The sequence below is a fragment of the Xenopus laevis genome, chromosome 6L (genome assembly GCF_017654675.1).
Source record: "Xenopus laevis strain J_2021 chromosome 6L, Xenopus_laevis_v10.1, whole genome shotgun sequence".
Taxonomy (NCBI): Eukaryota; Metazoa; Chordata; class Amphibia; order Anura; family Pipidae; genus Xenopus; species Xenopus laevis.
This window is the reverse complement of record NC_054381.1, coordinates 144,418,498-144,444,183: the sequence shown is the minus strand read 5'-3', so window position 1 is coordinate 144,444,183 and position 25,686 is coordinate 144,418,498. Positions and strand designations below refer to the sequence as shown.

The window sequence follows — 25,686 nt, the reverse complement described above, 5'->3', positions numbered from 1 at the left end:
AAAGTCTTTATTTCTGGTAAGCTATATGACAACTAAACTGGAAAAAGTTATTTAAAGGTGAACAACCCCTTTTAGGCAGCAGAATTCTGCACTGAAATCCAATTCTCAAAGGAGCAAACAGATTTTTCTTTTTATATTCAATTTTGAAATCTGACATGGGGCTAGACATATTGTCAGTTTCCCAGCTGCCCCTGGTCATGTGACTTGTGCCAGCACTTTAGGATGGAACTACTTTCTGGCAGGCTATGTTACTGAATCAGTCTCAGTGAGAGAGGCTTTTACTTTTGAGTGTTGTTCTTAGATCTACAAGGCAGCTGTTATCTTGTGTTAGGGAGCTGCTATCTGGTTACCTTCCCATTGTTCTTTTGTTTGGCTGCTGGGGGGTGGGAAGGAGGGGGTAGATATCATCCCAACTTGCAGTAAAGAGTAACTGAAGTTTATCAGAGCACAAGTCACATGATTGGGGGAAGCTGGCAAACTGACAATATGTCTAGCCCCATGTCAGATTTCAAACTGAAGGCGTTAACTGATGCGTTTTGAAAAAAACATGTTTTCCCATGACAGTATCCCTTTAAATATAGTATGGAAATAAATGTGCTTGGGTCTGCTGTACAGAGTATCCCTGAAATGAGAATTATGATTACAAATAGAAATTTAACTTTATATGCTTGTTATATGTTGATCTAATACGTCTTTTGTTTTATGGAAAGGTGTTTAAGATTCTTATCGTCATTTATGGATTACAGTAGAGGTTAAGCACAGCTGATGTTATAGATATAGGAGCTTTTATATTGCTTCTTCTGCAGAATTAAAAAGCTGTATAAGCTGTAGATTCTAGTGTAACAGTTAATGGAATCATGCCTCTGCCGGTATGAGACCAGGGGTTTTCTGAGGATCATTACATAATTTGGATCCCCCACACCTTAAAGAACCAGTAACATGAATTAAAAAAAAAAAAAAAAAAAGTTTCTACCTAAAGAAAAAAAAAAACACCAAGACACTTTTAACTTTAAATTTGCAAAGTCTTTATTAAGAAATAACTAACCGATACTCCGCTTGCGCTCTTCTTTAGAAAGGGGCGACGATCCATCGTGTGGCTCACGATTTCGCCTCTGTGGCTATCTCCTATAAAAGGCAGGGAGGAGAAATTGAGCGCCGCACGATGGATCGTCGCTGTTTCTGAAGAGGAGGGCAAGCGGGGAATCGGTTAGTTATTTTTTTAATAAATACTTTGCAAATTTAAAGTTAAAAGTGTTTTTTTTCCATTAAGAAGGAACATTTTTTTTTTAAAAAAAACATTTTTGTTACTGGTCATTTAAAACTGCTAAAAATTATTTAAAGGAACAGTAACATCAAAAAATGTAATTGTTAAAGTAATGAAAATATGTAGCGTTGCCCTGCACTGGTAAAACTGCTTCAGAAACACTAATATAGTTCATATAAACAAGCTGCTGTGTAGCAATGGTGGAAATTGAAAAAATACTATGGCACAGGATAAATAGTGGATAACAGATAACACCATTATGTTCAGCAGAGCTTATCTATCTGCTGCGTAACCTGAGCCTTTTCTCCTTTGAATGGCTGCCCCCATTGCTACACAGCAGCTTATTTATATTTGTATTACTTTAAAACACTTTCATTTTTTGATGTTACTGTTCTTTTAAATATTAACTAAACCCAATAGGATTGTTTTGCCTCTAATCAGGATTAATTATGTCTTCGTTGGGATCAAGTAAAAGAGACAGGAAATCGTGTTTAAAAAAAAAAAATTGTTTATAATGGAGTCTGGGAAATGGCCTACCCATAATACAGAGCCTTCCGGATAATTGGTTTCCGTACAATGAATCCCATACATGTATATAATGTTTCTTGAGGAACTTTCTTATACCTGGCACCATTTAGATGTGATTCAACATATAGAAGCTACCATTTTTTTTTTTTTTTTTTTCAAAAACCATGTTGTAATTTTCCTTTATCTGTTTGTGTTCAGCTTTGAGGGAAAAGAGGACCACGGTGGTTGCACAACTGAAACAGCTGCAGGCAGAAACTGAGCCCATTGTTAAAATGTTTGAGGATCCAGAGACCACTCGCCAGATGCAGTCCACCAGGTAATATTCTCGCTGAGCCCAGCTCTTGTTGCCTTACTTCTATTTAGTTGCTTACAATTTGAATTACTAATTCCATCTCACCGCAACCAAGAAAGTGTGACTGAGGCAAGTCTACACAGGAATTCTTTCTTTTCATTGATAACCTAACCGCTAAACATACAGTGTCCCAGACTGCCCTAAACAAACTCTTCTAAATAGATACATATAGCAGTCGATTATTCAAATGCATTTATTCAGGCAGCCTGGGATGTGTTTCTTCAAACAGGTGTGGTAGCTAAGCTTAGAAATACTCTAGGCTCAATGTTCACATCATACAAATAAACCACCTAATCTAAAAAGAGTGACCGGGCCTTACAGTGTGTTTTAAAGGAGTGATTCACCTTTTAGTATGTTATAGAATTCTATGCAACCTTTCAATTGGTTTTCATTATTTTTTTATAGTTTTATAGTTATTTGCCTTTTTCTTCTGACTCTTTGCAGCTTTCAAATGGGCGTCGCTGACCCCTTCTAAAAAGCAAATACTCTGTAAGGCTACACATGTATCGGTATTGCTACTTTATATTAATCGTCTTTCTATTCAGCCCCTCTCCTATTCATATTCCAGTCTCTTATTCAGATCAGTGCATGGATGTTAGGGTAATTTGGACCCTAGCTACCAGATTGTTTAAAATGCTAATTGAAGAGATGCTGAATAAAAAAGCTAAACAACTCAAAAACCACAAATAATGAAAACCAATTGCAAATTGTCTCAGAATATCACTCTCATACTTAGGAGCAGATTTATCAAAGGTCGAAGTGAAAATTTGAGCTTATTTTTGTGTACTTCGACTAATAGTCGAAATTGTATTCGAATTTGAAAAAAATTTCAATTTCGAAATTTATATGTACGGTCTCTTTAAAAATTCAACTTCGACCATTTGCCTTTTAAAACTTGCCGATTTGCTGTTTTAGCCTATGGCGGACCTCCTAGAACCCATTTGGAGTCAATTGGTGAACTATGAAAAATTTAAGTTTTTTTGGGGGAAAACTTCAAATCGCACGATTCGAATGCACCATTACGTCGATTCGTGCGATTCAAATTCGATCTAATACGGACCTATACGATCGTAAACAGACCTATTCGGCCAAAAAAAAACAAAAAAACTTGTACTTGTGCTCTAAGGGTGGCACACGGGAAGAGTAAAGCTGCCGATATTAGTCCTTTACACCGATTCTGCAGCTTATCAGCCAATGTGTGGTGCCTTCTGAAGGGTCTCCCTGATTGATATCGGGCCAAAAATTGGGCAGATATCGATTGGGCGGGTTTGATTTTTCCTGCGATCGCGGACCACGTCGGCTAGTTGATGTGGTCCTATGACTCCCGTCTGCGCCCCATTTCCTTTGTTACAATTAACCAGATATCTCCCTGCCTTTGGTGGGCATATCGGGTTAAGCGCCGCTCGTTTGACAAGCTCACCAAATGAGCAGATTTTATTGTGTATGGCCACCTTAAAGGAGCAGGAAAGGTAAAAATTAAGTAAACTTTATCAGAAAGTTCTATATAAATACACCAGTAAACCCTCAAAGTAATGCTGCTCTGTGTCCTCTGTCAAAAGAAACACTGACTTTCTATTGTGTACACATGGGCTTCTGTATCAGACTTCCTGTTTTCAGCATAAACCTCCAGGGCTAGGGCTTGAGCATGCTCAGTTTGCTCCTCCCTTCCTCCCTTTTCCCTTTCCCTCCTCCCCTCCCTGCTGTAATCTGAGCTCAGAGCTATGAGTGAGCAGGGAGAGACTCGGGCAGGCAGTGATGTCACACCAAGCTAATATGGCAGTTGCTATTCTAAACAAACAGAGCTTCTAGAGTTGTTTACTCGGGTATGGTAAAGCATTCTGCAGAATAAATAATGTTATAGCTTGCACTATTGTTGCTTATCTATTGGCAGTAAACCTCTGTAGCTTTACTTCTCCTTTAAACATCTCTACATATGTGTGTTTGAGTTGTAGTCTGTTTGCTGACATTATCCTATTTGCTTCTTGTTTACATCTCCAGTTTGGCTTCCATTACAGTCAGAATGTTGACTGCCTGTTGTGAAGCATGTTCTATTGTCTGCAAAGGTTGTAATGCAATGATACCGAAAGTGACTCCAATGCACCATAGAAATTCCATTGAAGGTGTTCCATCCATTGGTTTTCCTATTTATTTGTACTAAAAAAAACATTTAGAAGGTTATATATGCCTTAAAAATAGGGATGCACCGAATCCACTATTTTGGATTTGGCCAAACCCGGGAATCCTTCACGAAAGATTAGACCGAATCCTAATTTGCATACGCAAATTAGGGGTGTCAAGGGGAAAAATGTTTTACTTGTTTGGCGACAAAAAGTCACGCGATTTCCCTCCCCGCCCCTAATTTGAATATGCAAATTAGGATTTGGATCGAGTTCAGACAGGCAGAATGATTCGGCCGATTCCTGCTGAAAAAGGCCAAGTCCTGGCCGAATCCTGTATTCGATGCATCCCTACTTAAAAATAATTATCATTCCGCTACCTAACTCTTTTCAGTGCAGTATCAAATTGCTGCAGTCACTTCAATTGCATAAAAGCATGTTTTTATTACTTTAAACAGTAGCATCTTATAAAAAGAATCCTTGATCTTGCCATTATTTAAATGATTTCTGCTTGCCGGTCATGTGTGATCTCTTTCTCAACTGCTGTTTTTCCACATGAAATGTCCACAGTACAAGTTAAAATTTCCCAAGCCACCCATGGCAGCATATCACCAACATGAGTATTCCCCGCCCCTCAGGTCACTGGACAGGAAAGGGTTAACTCCCAACCCTATAACATCCGCTCTGCACCACCCCCACCTTGTCTTTTTCCTGTCCAGGTCACGTGTGTAGCTTACCGCTTCCAGGGTCTCTCTGCTCTCTCTCTCTGCCCTGATGCCTCCCATATGCTCCCCGGAGGGGATCGCGGTGGAGAAGGACCAATGGCTGGGTCAAATTCCACCTATCTGGCCCACAGTTAAATACTGGCCGTGTTGTTTGGTGGCGAAGTGCGGATCCTCTGAAAACCGCTTCTAACAGACGCAGGAAGTACGTCATTTTCCTCCCAGAGCCAGGCGTTCTTGCGTTCCACCGGCCGGATGTACGCGTCATTTCCGGTCGCGCGTCAGTTTGGTCGCGCGTCATTCCGGTCGCGCGTTATTTCTGGAGCGACTGACGCGTGCGCCGGCGTCTGACGTCACGACGCGCGACGGAATTGGAAGTGAAGCGTGGTGTGTTGGTGAGCATGGAGGAACTTAAATTCTCTATTTTTGGACGCAAGGGTGCTTACTATTGCCTGTCTCATAGGTTACAGACAACATGGATCAGTCTGGCTCTGGGAGAGGAGTGCAGCCAAAAGTTTCTAGGTAAGCAAACGATAACGGAGTTATTGTTGGGGAGAGAGTGGAGGCTAATGGTGCTTGTTTCTTTCCTATTAGCCTCTCTGCCTCTACTGAAGCACAGAAGGTGGAAAGTCAACAAGCAAGAAAGCAGTCGGTGGCGGAGCAACCCTTAACGGCTGAGCCTCAAACTTCTACAGCACCCCAATTGGATGCCTTAGTGTCCCTAATTAAGCAAGCAGTGGTGCAGGGGGTGCAGGAAGCATCCTCTTCAAGCAGGAGGCCTAAGAGGTCTCGGGAAATGCTGTATGAGTCCCTTTCGGACATTTCAGAAGACGAATATTATGATCCGGGGGATGATCAGTCGGATTTATCAGAAGAAGGTGAAATTTTTTCTGAGGATGAGTCTGCCTTTGATGCCTCCACAGTAGAGAGTCTAGTAAAGGCAGTTAGGAAGTCATTAAGCTTAACGGAAGAGACACCAAAGAGTTCTTCTGCAGACAAGTTGTTTCCGTCTGTGAAAAAGCGTTCCTCTACCTTTCCGGTTCATGGCTCAATTAAGGAGCTAATTAGCTCAGAGTGGAAGAAAACGGAAAAGAGAGTGGTTATTCAAGGTAAATTTGCAAAGAAATACCCTGTGGATGAGCCTAATGCAAAGTTGTGGGATAATCCACCTAAAGTTGATGCGGCAGTGGTTCGATTGGCTCGGAAAACTACCCTTCCGGTTGACGATGCGGGTGCGTTTAGAGATCCGATGGAAAAGCGGATGGAATTGGATCTGAAGAAGGCGTTTGTCTCTGCCGGGGCATCTTGCAGGCCTGCAGTTGCACTAACTTCAACCTCTAGGGCGATGAAGATCTGGGTAAACAATCTAGAAGATGCCATTTCTTCAAATGTCAAAAGATCAGTCTTGCGAGAGATGTTGTCTGATCTAAAAATAGCTACTGATTTCATGGCAGAAGCTTCCATCGATTTAGTCAGGTTGGCAGCGAGGTCAATGGCTCTTTCAGTAGCATCAAGGAGAGCACTATGGCTGAAGTCCTGGTCAGCAGACACTGCCTCTAAAGCCAATTTGTGTCAGTTGCCTTTCGAAGGAGACAGATTGTTCGGTGAGAGTCTGGATTCAATTATTAAAAAGGTGTCTGGTGGGAAAAGTGTTTTTCTTCCACAAGAGAGGAAATTCAGACGTCATGGGCCAAGAGCTGAATCACCTAAGAATAGGAATTTTCGTAACTCAAGGCAGTACAGACCGGGGAGGTCTCAAGGCAGACAGTCTCCATGGAGATCTTCTAGAGGGGAGCCACGACAACCGGCAAAAAAGGCAACTGGGTTCGGCTCCTCCTCACACAGAACACAATGAGATCAGGCCGGCTCGAACCTGTGCAGTAGGAGCGCGTTTAGCACTCTTCAAGGAGGTTTGGGCCGAGAATATTCGGGATCGTTGGGTTTTAGAGATTATAAGAGAAGGTTACCATCTCGAATTCTCCAGGATCCCAAGATACGATGTGTATCGAGTTTCTTTGGTGCCGAAGGTTCAAGGTGCAAAGGAAATAGTCCAAGAATATATGGATCAGTTGCTAGAAACCGGTGCTGTAGAACCAGTACCCCGGGAGCAACGAAGGAGAGGGTTTTACTCCAAACTCTTTCTAGTAAAAAAATCCTCAGGGGCCTTCAGACCAGTTCTAGATCTTCGTCCACTAAATCAATTTATACGTTGCAGAAAATTCAAGATGGAGTCCCTGACATCCATAATTGCAGCAATTCCGCCTCGAGCATGGTTGGTAAATCTGGATCTCAAAGACGCGTACTTTCATGTTCCAGTGTATGGTCCACACAGAAGATACCTGCGGTTTGTGTTTCAGGAACAACACGTGCAGTTCACTTGCCTTCCGTTTGGCCTGTCCACGTCTCCAAGGACTTTTTCAAAGGTCTTAGTAACAGTAATAGCTTTCCTGAGAGTGAAGGGGGTCCCAGCCTTCCATTATCTGGACGATATACTTCTGGTGTCCAACTCAGAAGAAGAAGCTGTAAAAAACAGAGACAAAGCGATTGGAATTCTGCAACTCTTCGGCTGGGTGATAAACTGGCAGAAGAGTCATCTGGTGCCAACTCAGAAGATAATTTTCTTAGGAGCCAGCTTGGACACTCTTCAAGGGATAGTGTCTCTTCCAGATCAGAAGGTCTCATACATCATGGACCGAGTGAGATCCTTTCAACAGCTCACCAGAGTGTCAGTCAAGGATTGCATGTCAATTCTGGGTCTATTTTCCTCCACCATTCAGATGGTACGTTGGGCAAGATGGCACATGAGACCCCTTCAAATATTTTTTCTGGGTTCAGGGTCAACCAATCCCATAAATCTGAAGAGACTTCTTCATATTCCAAGTCAGGTGATGGCGAGCCTAGACTGGTGGTTGATCCCGAGAAATCTAACCAGAGGAATGCCGTTGACAGAACCAGACTACGTCACAATTACAACAGACGCCTCTCAAACAGGCTGGGGAGCCATGTTAGACGATCTGTCAGCTCAAGGGCAGTGGGAAGTCTCTCATCTTCCTTCCAATGTATTGGAGTTGAGGGCAATAAGGATGGCTCTATTGGCCTTCTCGGAGAGGATAACACACAGGTGGGTGAAAATCCGTTCAGACAATGCCACGGCGGTGGCAAATGTACACAGACAAGGAGGCACCAAGAGTGCGCGGTTGATACAAGAGCTGTCAACTATCATGTCATGGGCAGAATCAAACCTAAGAGGTTTAGTAGCCTTTTTTGTACCAGGCAAAATGAATGTGCAGGCGGATTTCCTAAGCAGAAATTCCTTGGAGCCAGGAGAATGGTCCCTGAATCCCGTTGTGTTCCAGTCCATTACCAAGAGATTTGGCAATCCAGAGATAGACCTCATGGCCTCGGATCACAACCACAAGTGCAAGAGGTTCTTTTCAAGGTACCCGTCCCGGATATCCAGTGGGATAGATGCCCTAAATCAGAACTGGAGAGGGATGTTCGGGTATGTCTTTCCACCCTTTCCATTAATTTGGAGGGTATTGAAGAAAATAGACAGAGGAGACACAGGTGATTGCTGTAGTCCCATTCTGGCCCAGGCGTCCCTGGTTTCCACTTCTAAGACAGATGTCAGTGGAGCCTCCAATGAAACTTCCAGTTATGAAAGATCTGCTGATGCAGGGCCCAGTTCCATTTCAGGAGGTGTTCCACCTGTCTCTGAGGGCGTGGAAGTTGAAAGGCAGAGGTTATCAGGTATAGGCCTCAACAAAGATCTGATAGAATTGCTGTTGAAATCTAGAAAGCACTCTACGTCAAGTCAATACTATCGTGTCTGGTCTTGTTTTGTCAAATTTGCGGAAGATAAAGGATTTGATCCCAGATGTCCTGGGGCGTCAGAATTGGTGCAGTTTCTCTTTGCTGGGTACCAGAGAAGGCTTAGTGTCAGCACTTTGAGAGGACAAGTTTCGGCACTGTCGGCATTAACTGAAAAACCATGGGCTGAAGATCCGTTGGTCATTCGCCTGTTTAATGCACTTAAAAGAGTGTGTCCAATAAGACGACTAGGGGTGCCTCCATGGGATTTGCCTTTAGTCTTAAAGGTTTTGATGGCAGCTCCTTTTGAACCGTTGGAAAAGGCTTCGGATTGGCATGTTACTCTGAAAGCTTTATTTCTGGTGGCGATCACTTCAGCCTGCAGAGTAGGGGAAATTCATTCTCTTTCAGCGAAGGAACCTGATACGGTGGTGTTCCCTGATAAAGTGGTCTTGAGACCAGCGTTTGAATTTCTTCCGAAGGTTGTATCACAATTTCATATGAATTTGGAGATAACTTTGCCCTCCTTTTGTCCAGATCCCAAAACAGTGCGTGAACAACAGTGGCATACGTTGGACTTAGTTCGAATAATATCTCATTATCTGACCCGTACACAGGCGTGGAGGAAGTCAGAAAGACTGTTTGTCATTCCGAGGGGTCCTAGAAGAGGTTGTGCCCCGTCTAAAGCGACTATCAGTCGATGGATCGTTGAATGCATAGTGTTCGCCTATCACAAAACAGGCAGAGAGGTACCTAGAGACTTGAAGGCTCACTCTACTCGAGCATTGGCTGCTTCCTGGGCGGCGGAAGCCAGAGCGCCGCCAGACGTAATTTGCAAGGCTGCAAGATGGTCCTCCTTGCATACATTTATAAAGCATTATAAGTTAAATGTTTTTCTTTCCCAAGAGGCTAAATTTGGGAGAAAAGTTTTGCAAGCTGTATTGCATTCATAATAAATGTTAAGCATCAGTTGTTGTCCCTCCCTTCTTTTGGCTTTGGAAATTCTCATGTTGGTGATATGCTGCCATAGGTGGCTTGGGAAATAGAGAAATTTAATTACTTACCGTAATTTCTATTTCCAAGTCACCTACCATGGCAGCACTCACCAACTTCCCTCCCTTCTGAAGCTAAGAAACATAGACAAGGTGGGGGCGGTGCAGAGCGGATGTTATAGGGTTGGGAGTTAACCCTTTCCTGTCCAGTGACCTGAGGGGCGGGGAATACTCATGTTGGTGAGTGCTGCCATGGTAGGTGACTTGGAAATAGAAATTACGGTAAGTAATTAAATTTCTCTATTTTTATTTATCAGTATAAATATTACAATGCAATATTATCACTTTATACAATCATATTGGGCACTGGCTTGTTTATAGACTAAAGGGGGTGCCGACTGATTGCAAAGTAGAATGGCAGTTTGCAGTTTCGGCAATCTGGTTGCTAGGGTCCAAATTACCCTAGCAACCATGCATTGATTTGAATAAGAGACTGGAATAACAATAGGAGAGGCCTGAATAGAAAGAGGAGTAATAAAAAGTACCAACAACAAACAAATTGTAGCTTTACAGAGCATTTGTTTTTAGAAGGGGTCAGTGACCTCCATTTGAAAACAAGCCGAAAAAGGCAAATAATTAAAAAACTACAGTGGAACCTCAATTTTACATCCCTGGTTTTAAGTTTTCCCTCATTGTACATTGTTGTTTTGTGGCCCCACCTATATATTATACTTTATACATTTCCCTGATTTTACATTTTCCTGCATTTTACACCCTTTTCTTCTTGTCCCCTGACAAACGTAAAATAGGGTTTCTACTGTATAAAAATAAGTAATGAAGACCAATTGAAAAGTTGCATAGAATTAGCCATTCTATAAAATACTAAAAGTTAATTTAGAGATAACCCACCCCTTGAAAAAAAGTCTGTAGATTTGCTCTAAGCTGTTTGCTGCAGAACATGTAACTAATTATATTCAGGTTTAGGTATCAGAATGCTCATGACCTGGGGTTTGCAGAATACTGGCATCTCCTGTGAAAACCACTTCCCTTGTGATTTAATTAGAATCCGTTCAGTCCATTGATATATGCCCTACATTGCACCATAGTATTGTGTGTTTTGGACTTTTTTCTTGGCAGAGTTATTGCTTTCCTTGCCACTTTGAATGAACAGTAATTATAACTGTCCTTAAGTAGTAATTGCATTTTTACAGTGCTGGAAGGCAAGGTTTTATGTAATGGAAGTCATTCCTATTTCTGTTTTAGGCAAGTAAAGCTCATTGGCAGCTGTGTGACTTGCTGGAATTTTACCTTGTAAAGTTTGCTAATGAGATTTTAGTTCTTTAGTGGATTTGTAGAGAAATCCCAAATGAAAAGACCAGGTGGAATTCTCTGTCAAATGAGCATGAAGGAATCTCTGCTTTTCAACTCTGTGGGTATCTGTTTATTTAGAGATGTGATTTCATTCTCCGGTCTATATAAACCTAATAACCAAAACAAAAATTAAATAAAGCCGTCCGCTGCCTAAAATGTTACAGGTATGGGATCCGTTATCTGGAAACTTGTTATCTAGCAAGCTTTGAATTACGGAAAGGCCACTCCCAACAGACTGTTTTATTCAAATAATCCAAACGTTTTAAACATTTTTGGATGACAGGGCCCAAGCATTTTTGGATGACGGGGCCCGAGCATTTTTGGATGACGGGGCCCAAGCATTTTTGGATGACGGGGCCCGAGCATTTTTGGATGACGGGGCCCGAGCATTTTTGGATGACGGGGCCCGAGCATTTGTGGATGACGGGGCCCGAGCATTTGTGGATGACGGGGCCCGAGCATTTGTGGATGACGGGGCCCGAGCATTTGTGGATGACGGGGCCCGAGCATTTGTGGATGACGGGGCCCGAGCATTTGTGGATGACGGGGCCCGAGCATTTGTGGATGACGGAGGCCATACCTGTACTGAAATGGCTTTGACTCTACAACATAAATGAATATAAACCTTTATTTTTTCATTTTTTTTACAGAGATGGCCGCATGCTGTTTGATCACCTTGCTGAAAAACATGGGGTATGATTTGTTTCAATATTTTTCTTATATTGGATTCAGTTTATATGGATTATTAATAGGCCACTATAACTTCAAATGTGCCTGCATGTGCCGGTGCTTAGTACAGAGCAATATCTACGACCTATTTTGGCCAATAAGAAAACCCTTTTAGGTTAATTTCATATGGATTATTTTCTCCGCTGGTATATAAAGCGGCACAGAGAAGCCAATCTGCTGCCTTTCGTCCTTTCTATGCAATTTTGCTGCCAGCCACAGATTCAGCCCGTTGACAAACAGAGCAGATTTCAGTGTTAGAATGCATAATTTAGCATTTCTGCTCTGAAAATACGCAGGCTTATCCCATGCCTGTCAGCACCCACTTTTATTATTTGTTTTGTTGGTCCTTTAATTGTAAACTGTTGTAGAGCAAAAGCAGAAGTGTATTCATTAAAGTGGACCTGACACACAAAGCTGTATAATAAAAGTCCTTTTCAAATTAAACATAAAATACAATTTCTATTTTTTATTAAAGCTGTTGTAAACTCATTAAAAATCTCAGCTGTCAATCAAATATTGTCTGCCCCTCCTCTATGCCTTCGACATAGAGACGGGGAAGACAATTATTTCTACTTTCCATTCATGCACTTCCTAGATATCACTTCTCTCCCCACATTCCCCCTGTTCTCTTCCACATTTAATTGTGTAGCGAGGGCATGGGGATGGACATCGGTTCCCCATTCTGGTGCACAAACAAGATTCTGAGATTATACAAGGCTTGTCTTAATAAGTGTCCACAAAATGGCTCCTGCCTGCTTGTTATAATTATGGATTCCCAGACTGAAGGAAACAAGATTCAAATAATTTATATAGTGTAATTTATGTTAATTTTGCTTGACTAATGTGATAAAATTGGATTTTGAATATTTTTTTGGATGAAGGGTCCACTTTAAGATGTCCATACAGGTGTACCTGCCATGTATCTGATAAGTAGCCCTGGTCTTATGTTCAGATGTGAGAAGGAGCTGCAGGTCCTCTCAGAAGGAGCCGTACTTTTAAACCAACTTCACTTTTTACCTGGGCTTAATTTATCTAGGTCAGTGATCCCCCAACTAGCGACTTGTGAGCAACATACATGTTGCTCGCTGACCCCTTGGATGTTGCTCTAAAGTAACTTTTAGTATTTTATAGAATTTCCCATTTCAGGCAACTTTGCAACTGGTCTTCATTATTTTTATTTTATAGTTTTTGAGTTATTTGCCTTTCTCTTCTGAATCTGTACAGATTTCAAATGTGGGTCACAGACCCCATCTAAAAAACCAAATGCTCTGTAAGTAGTAGTATAGTTATTGCTACTTTTTATTACTCTTCTTTCTATTCAGTCCCTCTCTTATTGATATTCCAGTCTCTTCATCAAATCAATGCATGGTTGTTTGGGTAATTTGGACTCCAGCAACCAGATTGCTGAAATTGCAAACGAGGGAGCTGCTGAATAAAAAGCTGAATAACTCAAAAACCACAAATAATAAAAAATGAAAACCAACTGCACTTTGTCTCAGAATATCACTCTCTACATCATACTAAAAGTTAACTCAAAGGTGAACTTTAAAGACTAGGCATTTAACAATGCAGTAGAATCAGCCTCTGGACTGATACAAGAATAGAACCCTGGCTTCCCACTAGTAAACATACATTGTAAACTCTAAAAGAAACGTTTTTCTGTGCCTGTAGCAGGTCTGTGTATTGAACTTTGAAGGTTGCAGAATGCTACATATGGATAAAGCAAATAGTTTCTTTTGATTTTTCAGACCTTGCTTCATTTCTGCCGCGGAGTAGCCATAAAGATGTAACGTGTGAAAGCAGCATGCTATGTGTCCTAACCACGTCTTTTTATCATTACAGTTCAGACAGGAATACCTGGATACTCTTTACAGATATGCAAAGTTTCAGTATGAGTGTGGCAACTATTCTGGAGCTGCTGAGTACTTGTACTTTTTCAGAGTGCTGGTGAGTACTTTTTGCTTCTACGTTTAAGGTTTGCAAGTACAGGCTCAAGGTTAGATTATATATAATGCGTTATACATAAATTTATATAGTGAATAAAGTACCCCCTCTTGTAAATCATAAGGATATTATAAGTTACAGAGGAGTTTCCTGACCATACAAAAACACGAGGCCGAGGTGACTTCTAATGTCCTCATATTTTGCAATAGGGGGTACTTTATTATAATACACAAGTTTCAGTAACAGAAAATGACATCAATACTCACCATTTATAAGGGTATAATTTACAAGAAATAAGAGATACAAAATGTGTTGTTGCTCATAGAGATGTAGTTTTTGTCTTGCTCAGCAGGGATATGTTATTTATAATGCATAGTAAGTAATTGCCTTAAAGGAGAAGGAAAGCTACCGAAGCAGTTTAGTGCCAATAGATTAGCCACAATAGTGCAATCCATAACACTATATTTATTCTGTAGAATGCTTTACCGTATATGAGTAAACAGATCTGCAAGCGCTCGGTTTGTTTAGGATAGCAGCTGCCATATTATCTTGGTGTGACATCACTTCCTGCTTGAATCTCTCTGCTCCCTCATAGCTCTGAACTCGGATTACAGCAGGGAGAGGAGCAAACTGAGCATGCTCAAGCCCTGCCCTGGAGGTTTAAGCTGAAAACAGGAAGTCTGATACAGAAGCCCATGAGTACACAATAGAAGGAAAGAAATGTGTTTGTTTTGACAGAGGACTCAGAGCAGCATTATTTTGAGGGTTTACTGGTGTATTTATATAGATCTTTCTGATAAAGCTTACTTAATTTTAACCTTTCCTTCTCCTTTAAGAAGCCCTTTAAATATTATCCATTAAAAAGCTGGTTCAGAAATAGTCAAGTTACTCTGCAATTGCTGGATCTGCTATATGGTAGTTACGCCACTGACCATTCTTCACAATCTCTTTCTTCATGCAGGCTTTGTGTCAGTCCATTTTTTTTTTTTTTTTTTTTTTTAGAAGACAGGTCAGATAACATCATATATGCAAACGGAGTATGAAGCAATGATATATTCGCTTTTATTTCACATAAAATCTCACTCTGACACAAGGCCTGCCTCTAGAGAGAAAGATTGCTGAGAGAGGGACAGTAAAGAATAACTCACTGAATTATTCACTATTTTTAGAAAGTTTCTTATCTCCATTATATGAAGCTCATATTCTTTTTGTTTTTAATGATGGTTCCCTTTTAAAGAGTAGCTTTTTAGTTCCTACTTGCCCTGAGTAATTTATTACTGGATATCACATCACTACAATCATTTCTTTCTAACCAAACATACTCCACTCTGGTTTTATATGAATTCCGTTCCCGTAAGAAAGTGTAGGTTTTCTAGGATAAGTCTGAGGTTAAAGCAGCAGCCTGCTGTGTATGAGAATGTGTATCAGCAGGTTGAAACGTGATGTTTCTTATTTCGCTTTTAGTATGACGTAGAGAGTGATATTCTGAGACTATCTGCAATTGCTTTTCATTTTTAATTAGTGGTTTTTGAGTTATTTAGCTTTTTATTCAGCAGTTTTTCAGTTTGCAGTTTAAGCAGTCTAGTTGCTAGGGTCCAAATTACCCTAGCAACCATGATTGATTTGAAGAAGGGACTAGAAAGACTGGAAGGCTCTGAATAGTAATATCGGTAGTAAAAAGTAAAATAGCAATACATGTGTAGCCTTACAGAGCATCTGTTTTAGATGGGGTCAGTGACTCACATTTAGAAGCTGGAAAGAGTAAAAAAGGCACATTTTAAAAACTATAAAAAAAAGTTGCTTAGAATTGGTCGTTCTGTAGCTTACTAAAAATTAACTTACAGGTGAAACACGTCTTTAAATCTCTAGGCGTTGCAGAATATAAATTTTTCTGAAACTGCCAATGCAATTGGTGATTGTTAGTAAGTAATTGTAAATTATTAACTGCTAAATACTTCACAAGTCCTGAAAGGGGTGGTTCATCTTCAATCAACTAGTTTTCAGATAGATCACCAGAAATAACGACTTTTTCCAATTTTATGTGTGACCGTTTTTCTAATAATGAAGTATAAAGTGCCACTTTTCACCTTCTGAAGCAGCCCTGGAAGGGGGGGTCGCCGACCTGTAAACTGTTCTAAATGGATACATTTAGTTGATATATTTCTTATCTTTGTCCCTGCTGAGCAGAATCTCTGGGTTTCATTACAGGCAGCTGTTAGAATTGATACAATAGTTGATAATACTTCAGAGATGCTGCTGAGAAATGAATCAATAAAATGTTGCAAAATTGTAACTGCCTTCCCGCCGGCTAAAATGGAAATCGCTGGCGGAATGGCACTCTGCGCGATTCGCTTTCCAAAATTGCCTCACGAGGAAACTTTGATAGACTTCGGAAATCGCCGGGCAACTAATCTCCCCAAATTTGCCTATGTGCCCTGACCCTTAGCTGGCGGGGAGGCAGTTCGGGGAGAATAGTCGCCCCGAAGAAGAGGAGATTTGTCAGCTGGTGACTAATCTCCCCGAATCTGCCTGTGTGCCCTTACTAGGGTTGCCACCTGCCAAGGCTGGGGCTGGTATTACAAATTTACCGGCAATGTAGTTGCCGGTAATTTGTAATACCCTTAAAAAAAGCCCTTGGCCTGCCCCCAATTCGCTCAGTACTTACCTTTTTTTTTCAGGTTTCTGTCCATCGCGAGTGTTGCTCGGCCCCCTTTTGTGTCACTGTGTGTGACTGCCCCCTTTTACATCACGGACCGCCCCTTTTTGTTCCTGCCCCCCCACTGGCCGGTAAATTTTTTTTAAAAAGGTGGCAACCCTAGCCCTGACCCTTAAAGGTGAACCACTCCTTTAATCTTTTCTGGCACTGTTTGCCATCAGGTAAACCTTTTACTGAGTAAATGCATTTCCATGTTTATTACTAGCCATTATGGGCTAGGGGCGAGTTTTGTAAATATGTCCAAGTAATCCCCAGCACTCACAAATTAACAGCGTGGCCCCGGCATGCTTTTATATGGGAAAAATGTATTTGTGGACAGGAACCTGCCCCCTACAGGTATGGAGACCTGAGCATAGAAGGCTAAAACGGCCCTTTGTTTAGGTTCAGCTCTGCAAGACTTGGAAGCTTATTGGCTACTTGCAGTTTCCCATCAGTGATACTCTTAGCCGGGCAGGTGGGGCCACATCGATGTTTGTAATCTAAATCTTGCACGCAAAACTCAAGTGCTGAAAAGCAGACTGGCAAATTGAAGGTAATCGTAAGTAATGTTGCATAGCAGCCCTGCTTTATCTTATCTGTGACTTTCATCGAGCTTTTCCTGAATATTACCAAGGATTTAAGAGCGCAAGAGTCATTTACTTGGGAAATGTAAACAGCTTAAATGAGGTTAATAAAACCAGGGCCGTGGTTCCATTACAAGCCCTTGAAAAGACAGGTTATTCATATCATTTGTTAATGCTGGGAGTGAATTTTGAGAATGAAGATATAATGTCTTGTTCAGGACTCGGCACAGGCAATTTATTGTTGCTGGTCAGTGAGTGAATGTGCCATTTTGCGAGCAAATGGAAATTTAAGGTAACCCCCTGGAAAATCCAGATATTGAAACTATTCTACCGTGTCCATGACTGAAAGGTTAGTATGCAGAGCCAACTGTAATGACATGGACTCAGGCCAAAGCTGTTCACGGGAACCTTTTGCTTACAGCAGAAATATATGTACAGGTATAGGACCTGTTTTCCAGAATGCTCGAGACCCGGGACTTTCCAGATAGCTTTCTGGATAATGGGTTTGCTGATAAAGAATCCCATACCTGTACCACTCTTCTACATGTGTATTTTCTATTTACGGAGTCCTGCATTTACAAAACTGTGTTGTAATCTTAAAGGGGACCTGTCACCCAGACATTAAATGTAGGGATGCACCGAATCCAGGATTCAGCCTTTTACAGCAGAATTCGGGTTCGGCGAATCCTTCTGCCCATCTTAACCGAATCAGAATCCTAATTTGCATATGCTGGAGGGAAATTGCGTGACACTTTGTCACAAAACACGGAAGTAATAAATGTTTTCCCCTTCCCACCCCTTATTTGCATATGCAAAATAGGATTCGGTTCGGTATGCGGCCGAATCTTTCGCGAAGGTCTCAGAGGGTTCGGCCGAATCCAAAATAGTGGATTCGGTGCATCCCTAATTAAAAGCTGTATAATAAAAGTCCTTTTCAAATTGAACATGAAATCCAATTTCTATTTGTTATTAAAGCATTCATACCTGTTGTAAACTAATTTAAAAAATCTCCGCTGTCAATCATATATTGCTTGCCCCTCCTCTATGCCTTAGGCATAGAGGCGGGGCAGGCAATTACTTAAACTTTCCATTGAGCACTTTCTAGATGTCACTGCCCTCCCCACATTCCCCTTCCCTCCTCACAATCTTAACTGCAAAGCCAGGGGCATGGGGATTGCCATCAGGCCCCCCATTCTGTTCCACAAACAAGATTCTGTGCTGAAATAAGGCTTGCATTAATAAATAATGCTTGCTATCATTATGAATTCCCAGGCTGAAGGAAACAAGATTTAAATCATGTATATCGTATTAGTAAAGTTTATTTTGCTTGGCAATTATGATAAAATAGTATTTGAAATTATTTCTTTTTTTTTTTTTATAACTTAAAATTTTATTGGATAAAGGTGCATACATATCGTAGTTATACAAACAATACGCATTGAAAATGAACACTGTATAACAGTTTAGTATATTTCAAGGAGATAAATTACATTCAGGAACAAAAGGAGAAGTTATCCATTTTTCTTTTAGAACAGGGAATCATACATTAACTAGTGGAAGATGTAGAATATAGGCAATTCCTACATATCCTCCAGTTAACCAACAATCCACTGAAGATTGCACGACAAATTGTGTAATGATGGGAAGGAGCAGGGGGAGAAGCCAAAGAACAATCAAATCCGGGTGTGGCCATATAAGCAGGTCAAAGTCCAATTCCAACTGTTTGGGTTTAGGCCCTTGTTTCAGAAAGCCTGACAGTGTACACATCCCATTTTGACCACACTTTCTCCCATTTACATCTGTTACCCCTAATGTTGGCCGTCATATATTCCATCTCTCTCGTATCCTTCACCCTATAGATAACATCCTCTATTTTTGGCGGGGAGGCCGATTTCCAAAGGGCTGTAATAGCCAATCTGGTAGCAGTTAGAATAAAATTTGTAAGTCTTTGTTCTGCAAAGGTGATATCTGGGAATGGCCTGCCCACCAAAGTAGTATAGATGTCGAGATGGACGTTTTTATAAAGAACATTCGTTAGTAGCTCCTCTACTTTGTGCCATAATGATGTTAATTTGGGGCACTCCCACATTATATGTTGCTGCGTTCCTCTAAGACCACAACCTCTCCAACACAACGGGGAAGTGCCTGGAAAAATACGGCTAAGCTTAGCCGGAGTGTCGTACCAAAAGTACAATGATTTATAGATGCTTTCTTTCTGTCTGACACATGTTGCACTTCTGTTTGCATTTTCCCAAATTTCGGACCAGACCTCCATAGGGAGAGGATCGGAAGTGATTTCCTCCCATTTTAACATATAAGGGTGCTTGGGAAAAGGGTTGGCTGAAATAGTCATAATATTATTGTATAATGTAGAGATCAAGGCTTTCCTAGGTAGACCTCTTAAGCATAACCTCTCAAATTGGGTTAGGGAGGGGGATGATGTGCCTCGGGGAAGGCCTTGGCCGATGAAATAAAGTATTTGTACCAATTCATACATCCTATTTGGTGGGATAGAAAACTTAGTCTTAAGTTCCTCAAGAGTTCGTTGCTTGAGAGTTAGGGGATTTAAAAAATCATAAGTTCTGGATAGATCCTGTGCACCCCAGTAGTTTCTAAAGTGCATCGAAAGACCAGGAGGGAAGGCAGCATTTCCTAAGAAAGGGGTGACCAGTGAGTGGGGGTTGACTAGACGATATTTCGCCTTGCATAGCTTCCATATCCTCAGAGTAAATGACATTGGAGAGAGGAGTGGACCGAGTTTTCTATCCTTTGGGACCCAGAGAAGTGAGCCAGGATGTATTGGAGTAATCCATAGCGCCTCTATATAAGCCCATTTACTCGTGTGATTATATGTGGTCCACCCAGGGATATGTCTTAAGTGAGACGCCTCATAGTTGGCCCTCAAGGATGGGACCGAGAGACCCCCTTGTGATTTACTAGTGGTCATAAGTGTGCCAGCTAATCTATGTCTGCGTTTGCCCCATATAAACTTAAACAGAGACGTCTGAAGGTCTCTAAGAACTAAACGGGGAACCGCTATCGGGAGGGTCTCGAACAGGTACAAGAGCTTGGGAAGAATCGACATCTTGATCACTGTTATTAGGTGAACGCCTAAATATTTTAAGGAGTGAGTTTTCCATTTGTACGGAAACGAAGCTTCTAAGGCCTCTTTGATCGGTCTGGGTATATTCAATGGGAGCGCTTCTGTTTTATCTATGTTTAATTTATATCCTGAAAGTTGGCCGTACTGTACCAGAAGTTTATGTAGGTTTGGCAAGGAGACAACTGGGTTTGTCAGGGTAAGGAGGATGTCATCTGCGAATAGGGAGATAACAAATTCCTGTTGTTGGATGACAGGCCCAGTTATATCTGTATGATTTCTAATGGCCGAGGCCAGAGGTTCAATGCTCAAGGCATACAACAATGGCGACAAGGGGCCAGACTAGCGTTTTTTTGCGCATGTGCAGTTGAAGTAACTCTGATATTCGCATTAGTGATGTGTAGGTCCAATTTCCCTCGACCCATATAATACCCTAACCCACCTCCTCCCAACCGGAACCCGACTCTGTCCGCCCACTATTTATAGACCCGTGCCCACCCCGTGGTGATGTCATGAAAGGGGTGAGGCAAGAGCCTTCAATGTTAGGTCATGGGCGGGGAGAGTGGAAGTGATCGATTGACCCGATGATTATTTGCAGTAGCCGATCCAACCCATGGCTCCCACTCATCACTTATCTACACCTACTGCGCATGTGCTTGAAAGCTCTGTAAATTGCCGAATAGAAAAACAGGATCCGATGATGGTACCTATGGGCTCTGCTGAGCTACCCTGCATTAGTGATGTGCGGGTCAGGTTTTCCCACCCTAACCCGCCTGTCCGCATCCGACTTCCGGGTTCCTTTTGTAGTCCCGCCCATGATGTCACAAAAGGGGCAGGACGAACAGGCCCGCGACTATAAAGCCAGAAGTTGACGGGAGGGGAGAGCAGGAGAGGAGCTTAACCTGCACCTGCCGGCCATCGTCAACGAGGTGTGCGAGGTCGGCCCGAACCCACCCGACCCGCGGATAAACCCGTGGTTATCGGGCAGGCCCACACATCATTACTCTGCATGGATAGGTTGGTGTGACATTCAGAGACACTTTTTTTTAAATAATAGACTGAGGGGATGAATCATGGAGAGGGGAGCAATTGGAAGATAGTGGGTGATGACTCTCTCTTGGGGGTGGTTTAGTTCTCCTTTAATGTGGCCCTACATACTGAATTTAGTTGGACTGTTTGGTTGTACTGTCATTTCCATCTGGGGATGTATGGCCAGTTGTCTGGCCCATCAGAACGATAATCCTGCCATCCTGGAGGAGCGCGGATTATTTGCCCAGAGGAAACTTTTTCATGGGATGGGTGTAAAGATAATTAAGAGGAGCCATATCTCTGTGAATAGGACACCATGTGCTGTATAGGTGCTGTATACTCTCTTGATAAACTAAGCAACCACTCTGCAGTTTTTAAATGATTACTTTTGGACTGTAAAGCAGGCCAGGCTCAGGCTGACTGAACTGCTCCAGACCACTTGATAGCTTATTGGTCCATGTATGATCAAAATGATGGTCTACTCAACAGATATCCATTTGGATAATGGCAGCCATCTATACAGGCAGAAACATTGTAATCTGACCAGTCCAGTTTTGTCTGATTTTTCTACCCTGGTGGGCCTAAAATTGACAGCCTTTCTGTGTATGGCCGGCTTAAGTGGCACGAGACAACACTTGGCCACACATTGAAAGAAAAAAATCATTCTTTTTAAACCAAATGTTTTCAATTGGCTGCAATGCAGTTGGAAATTGTAAGGGGACAAACTAGTTTTAATTTTTACATTTTATTTATAGAAATGTATTTAAATTTGGAATAACATGCTGTGTCACTGGTACGTGAGAGTTCGTTGGCTGAAAACTCATTTAAAGTGACGGCTACCGAAACAGAAGCCATGAAAGAGCCTTTGTAAGTCGTCTCTGAGATTAGAATTTGACACTCTGAATGACCTAGTGTAGTTCAGTGTTGTATAAATTACAGCTTTCTGACCCTAGCATTACCCTTGCTTTCACTGAACTAGATAAAATAACTAGAGCGCTTCTCAAGATTGAGCAAAGTGGGTGGTTTTGTTGATTTGAGAGTTTTCAGTCTTTTATTTAATAAAGCATTTCAGAGACACAGATGACTTGCTTGTAAGAAAGACTTGGTCTGGGAATTGACTGAATTTTAAATCTTTCATATTAAAGTGATAATAAATGGGATCTTTCATACCAAAATAAATGGCTGCCCTGCTTTAGTTAATGCAGCCCAAGTGATTTACCTAAGGCTGCATTGCTCAGTCCCTATAAGAATTTGTTTGGTGGTTAGAAACTGGCTCCTTAGTGAGTGCACAGATTACACAAAGGATAATACAGTGCTTTGGGTTTCAGAATGTAACTCTGTTATTGCCTTGAGCCAGTCAGTGGAATTGAGGTTTTCCTTTGAGGACAAGGTTTGATAGACTCAGTGGTGCTACTATATAGTTGGAACAAGGTTTGATGGACTCGCTGGTGCTACTATATAGTTGGATCAAGGTTGCTAGGCTCCGTGGTGCTACTATATAGTTGGAACAAGGTTTATTAGGCTCAGTGATGCTGCTATATAGTTGGAACAAGGTTGATAGGATCAGTTGTGCTACTTTATAGTTGGAACAAGGTTGATGGGCTCAGTGGTGCTGCTATATAGTTGTAACAAGGTTTGATAGGCTCCGCGGTGCTACTATATAGTTGTAACAAGGTTTGATAGGCTCCCTGGTGCTATTATATAGTTGGAACAAGGTTTATTAGGCTCAGTGGTGCTGCTATATAGTTGGAACAAGGTTGATAGGATCAGTTGTGCTACTTTATAGTTGGAACAAGGTTGATGGGCTCAGTGGTGCTGCTATATAATTGTAACAAGGTTTGATAGGCTCCGCGGTGCTACTATATAGTTGGAACAAGGTTTGATAGGCTCCCTGGTGCTACTATATAGTTGGAACAAGGTTTGATAGGCTCCCTGGTGCTACTATATAGTTGGAACTATGCTAGGCTCGGTGGTGGTACTTTATAGTTGGATCAAGGTTTATTAGGCTCAGTGGTGCTACTATATAGTTGGAACAAGGTTGATCGGCTCAGTGGTGCTACTATCTAGTTGGAACAAGGTTTGATAGGCTCCCTGGTGCTACTATATAGTTGGAACAAGGTTTGATAGGCTCCCTGCTGCTACTATCTAGTTGGAACAAGGTTGCTAGGCTCCGTGGTGCTACTATATAGTTGAAACAAGGTTTGATAGGCTTAGTGGTGCTACTATATAGTTGGAATAAGGTTGATAGACTTCATGATACTATTATATAGTTGGAACAAGGTTGATCGGTTCAGTGGTGCTACTATATAGTTGGAACAAGGTTGATAGGATCAGTTGTGCTACTATATAGTTGGAACAAGTATGATAGACTCCATGATACTACTATATAGTTTGAATAAGGTTGATAAGCTCAGTGGTGCTACTATATAGTTGGAACAAGGTTTAATAGGATCAGTAGTGCTACTATAAAGTTGGAACAAGGTTGATAGGATCAGTAGTGCTACTATAAAGTTGGAACAAGGTTTAATGGGCTCAGTGATGCTACTATAACGTTGGAACAAGGTTGATAGGCTCAGTGATGCTGCTATATAGTTGGAACAAGGTTTGATAGGCTCATTAGTGCTACTATAGTTGGAACAAGGTTGATAGTTAATATTCATTTGAATATTAAATAAAACCAACAGGATTGTTTTACCTCCAATAAGTATTAATTATATATTTTGCGATGGAATCCAAGTTGCTTTTTTATTTTTATTATAATAGAGAAAAAGTTAGAATGTTAATTAAAATGGAGTCTATGGGAGATGGCTGTCCCGTAATCCAGAGCTTTCTTAATAACTTGTTTCTGGATAAGTGATCTCATACCTGTAACTCACTCAAATAGGGAAGTCAATTTTTTTAACCGTGTGCTGCTCCTTGTTTCCCTAATTTACAAATGCAAATTGGGGCTCGTTTTCGGTTCAGAATTTGGCCGAATCTTTCACAATGGGTTTGGCTGAACATATTACGCAGCACTTTTACAAAGATTATACATTATTCATCAGTGCCCTGCCCCCATATTAGGTGCCAATCACACATACGATGGTCTGTTTTATCCAGTAACAATAAATTTGCATGTATGTTGTTTGAGTGTTGGCGGAAACCCATGCAAGCATGTGGATAACATACATACTCGTTGCAGAATCTACCTCGTTTAAGCGTTGACAGGTGGATGCCATGTCAGATTGGAGTAGGTTGGCATTTTCTATGCCGGCTGATAAATGCTGTTTAAAGCAGCCACAGGCAGTTAATGTTTGAGCTATTTAAATAAAGGACACCGACTAACCCTTAGTAAACATCTAAAAAAAAGCAGTTTCCCCTATTTAAATACAGAAACTGCCCATAACGTTTAAAGTGCTAAAATAAAACACTTGTTTGCAAACTACACAACATTTCACATTGTTTTCAGTTCAAGGTAAACTCTACTGATGGTATGCGCTTTAACGATTTGGTGGGGTGTTCGAGCTCGGAGCAGAACATGTTTTTAGAATATAAAGTTTGTGTTCTTTCTTTTTGTTTTACTGCCATTAGGAAAGTCTTTGCTCGGTACTTGTGCTGTCTCTGCTTGCATTCTCTTAATAGACTCCTCCGTTCTTTCACCGAGGTGCCTGTATTAATGGTAATTTTAGACATGAAACTTACAACCGAGTTAGGAATTCTCAGGAGGATCAGCTACCACCCTTCGGTCAGTTTCTCTCCTGCTGGGGTTTCCAGTATAGAATCCAATTAAGAGTGATATAGTCTTGTTTAAATGACAAGGGAATTACCCTTTTCATCGTGGAAGCTTAGAACAAATAGCAGTTTTAAATAGAAGATTGGACAATAACTATATACAAACACATGAAAACTCTATCTTCGTTACAGCAGAAAAAAAACCCTCAACTTGTTTGCTCATTAAAAATTTAAAAGTAACTTGTTTTTTGTATCTGTTTTAAGGGTTCTTTATCAATGGGAGGGTTGGTCACCTTAAATGTCTTTAAGGCATCTAGCATCAAAGAGAGTTAAGTACTGCAGGGCTGTCTGTTCTCTGCTGGATCACGACAATATTGTGTTTTACTCATTAGCAGTTTGGAAAACTTCAGGCTATGTTGGTTCATTTTGTCTGCTGCTGTGTAAGAGGTTCTTTTTAATCATGGCCTATAATAACTACATGACTGCAAGTAATGGCCCTCATTTTGCAGAGCATAAAACCCATTCAGTCAACAAAAGCTAGAAAGCCTTCATTATAAAAGTGCTTTGCTTGTGTCAAGCCTCAAGTTTATATAGCATGAAGAATTAAACATGCAGGCGTGTATGAGATCGGCTTGCCTGAAAATCTACGTAGGATTTCTGATGTCTTCTGGTGGGTCTGCATTTAAAACAGTTTAAAGGGGAAGTAAAGTCTAAAATAGAATAAGTCTAGAAATGCTG

At 41.2% G+C, this 25,686-nt stretch overlaps 1 protein-coding gene across 1 annotated transcript in view; it reads left to right on the top strand.

Moving 5' to 3' along the window:
- Positions 1-25,686, top strand: part of eif3e.L (eukaryotic translation initiation factor 3 subunit E L homeolog) — a 49,692-nt gene that overhangs the window by 2,567 nt on the left and 21,439 nt on the right. Inside the window, 3 exon segments of the mRNA NM_001089017.1 lie at positions 1,991-2,108; positions 11,807-11,849; positions 13,728-13,832. Coding sequence (NP_001082486.1) covers positions 1,991-2,108; positions 11,807-11,849; positions 13,728-13,832 — 266 coding nt within the window.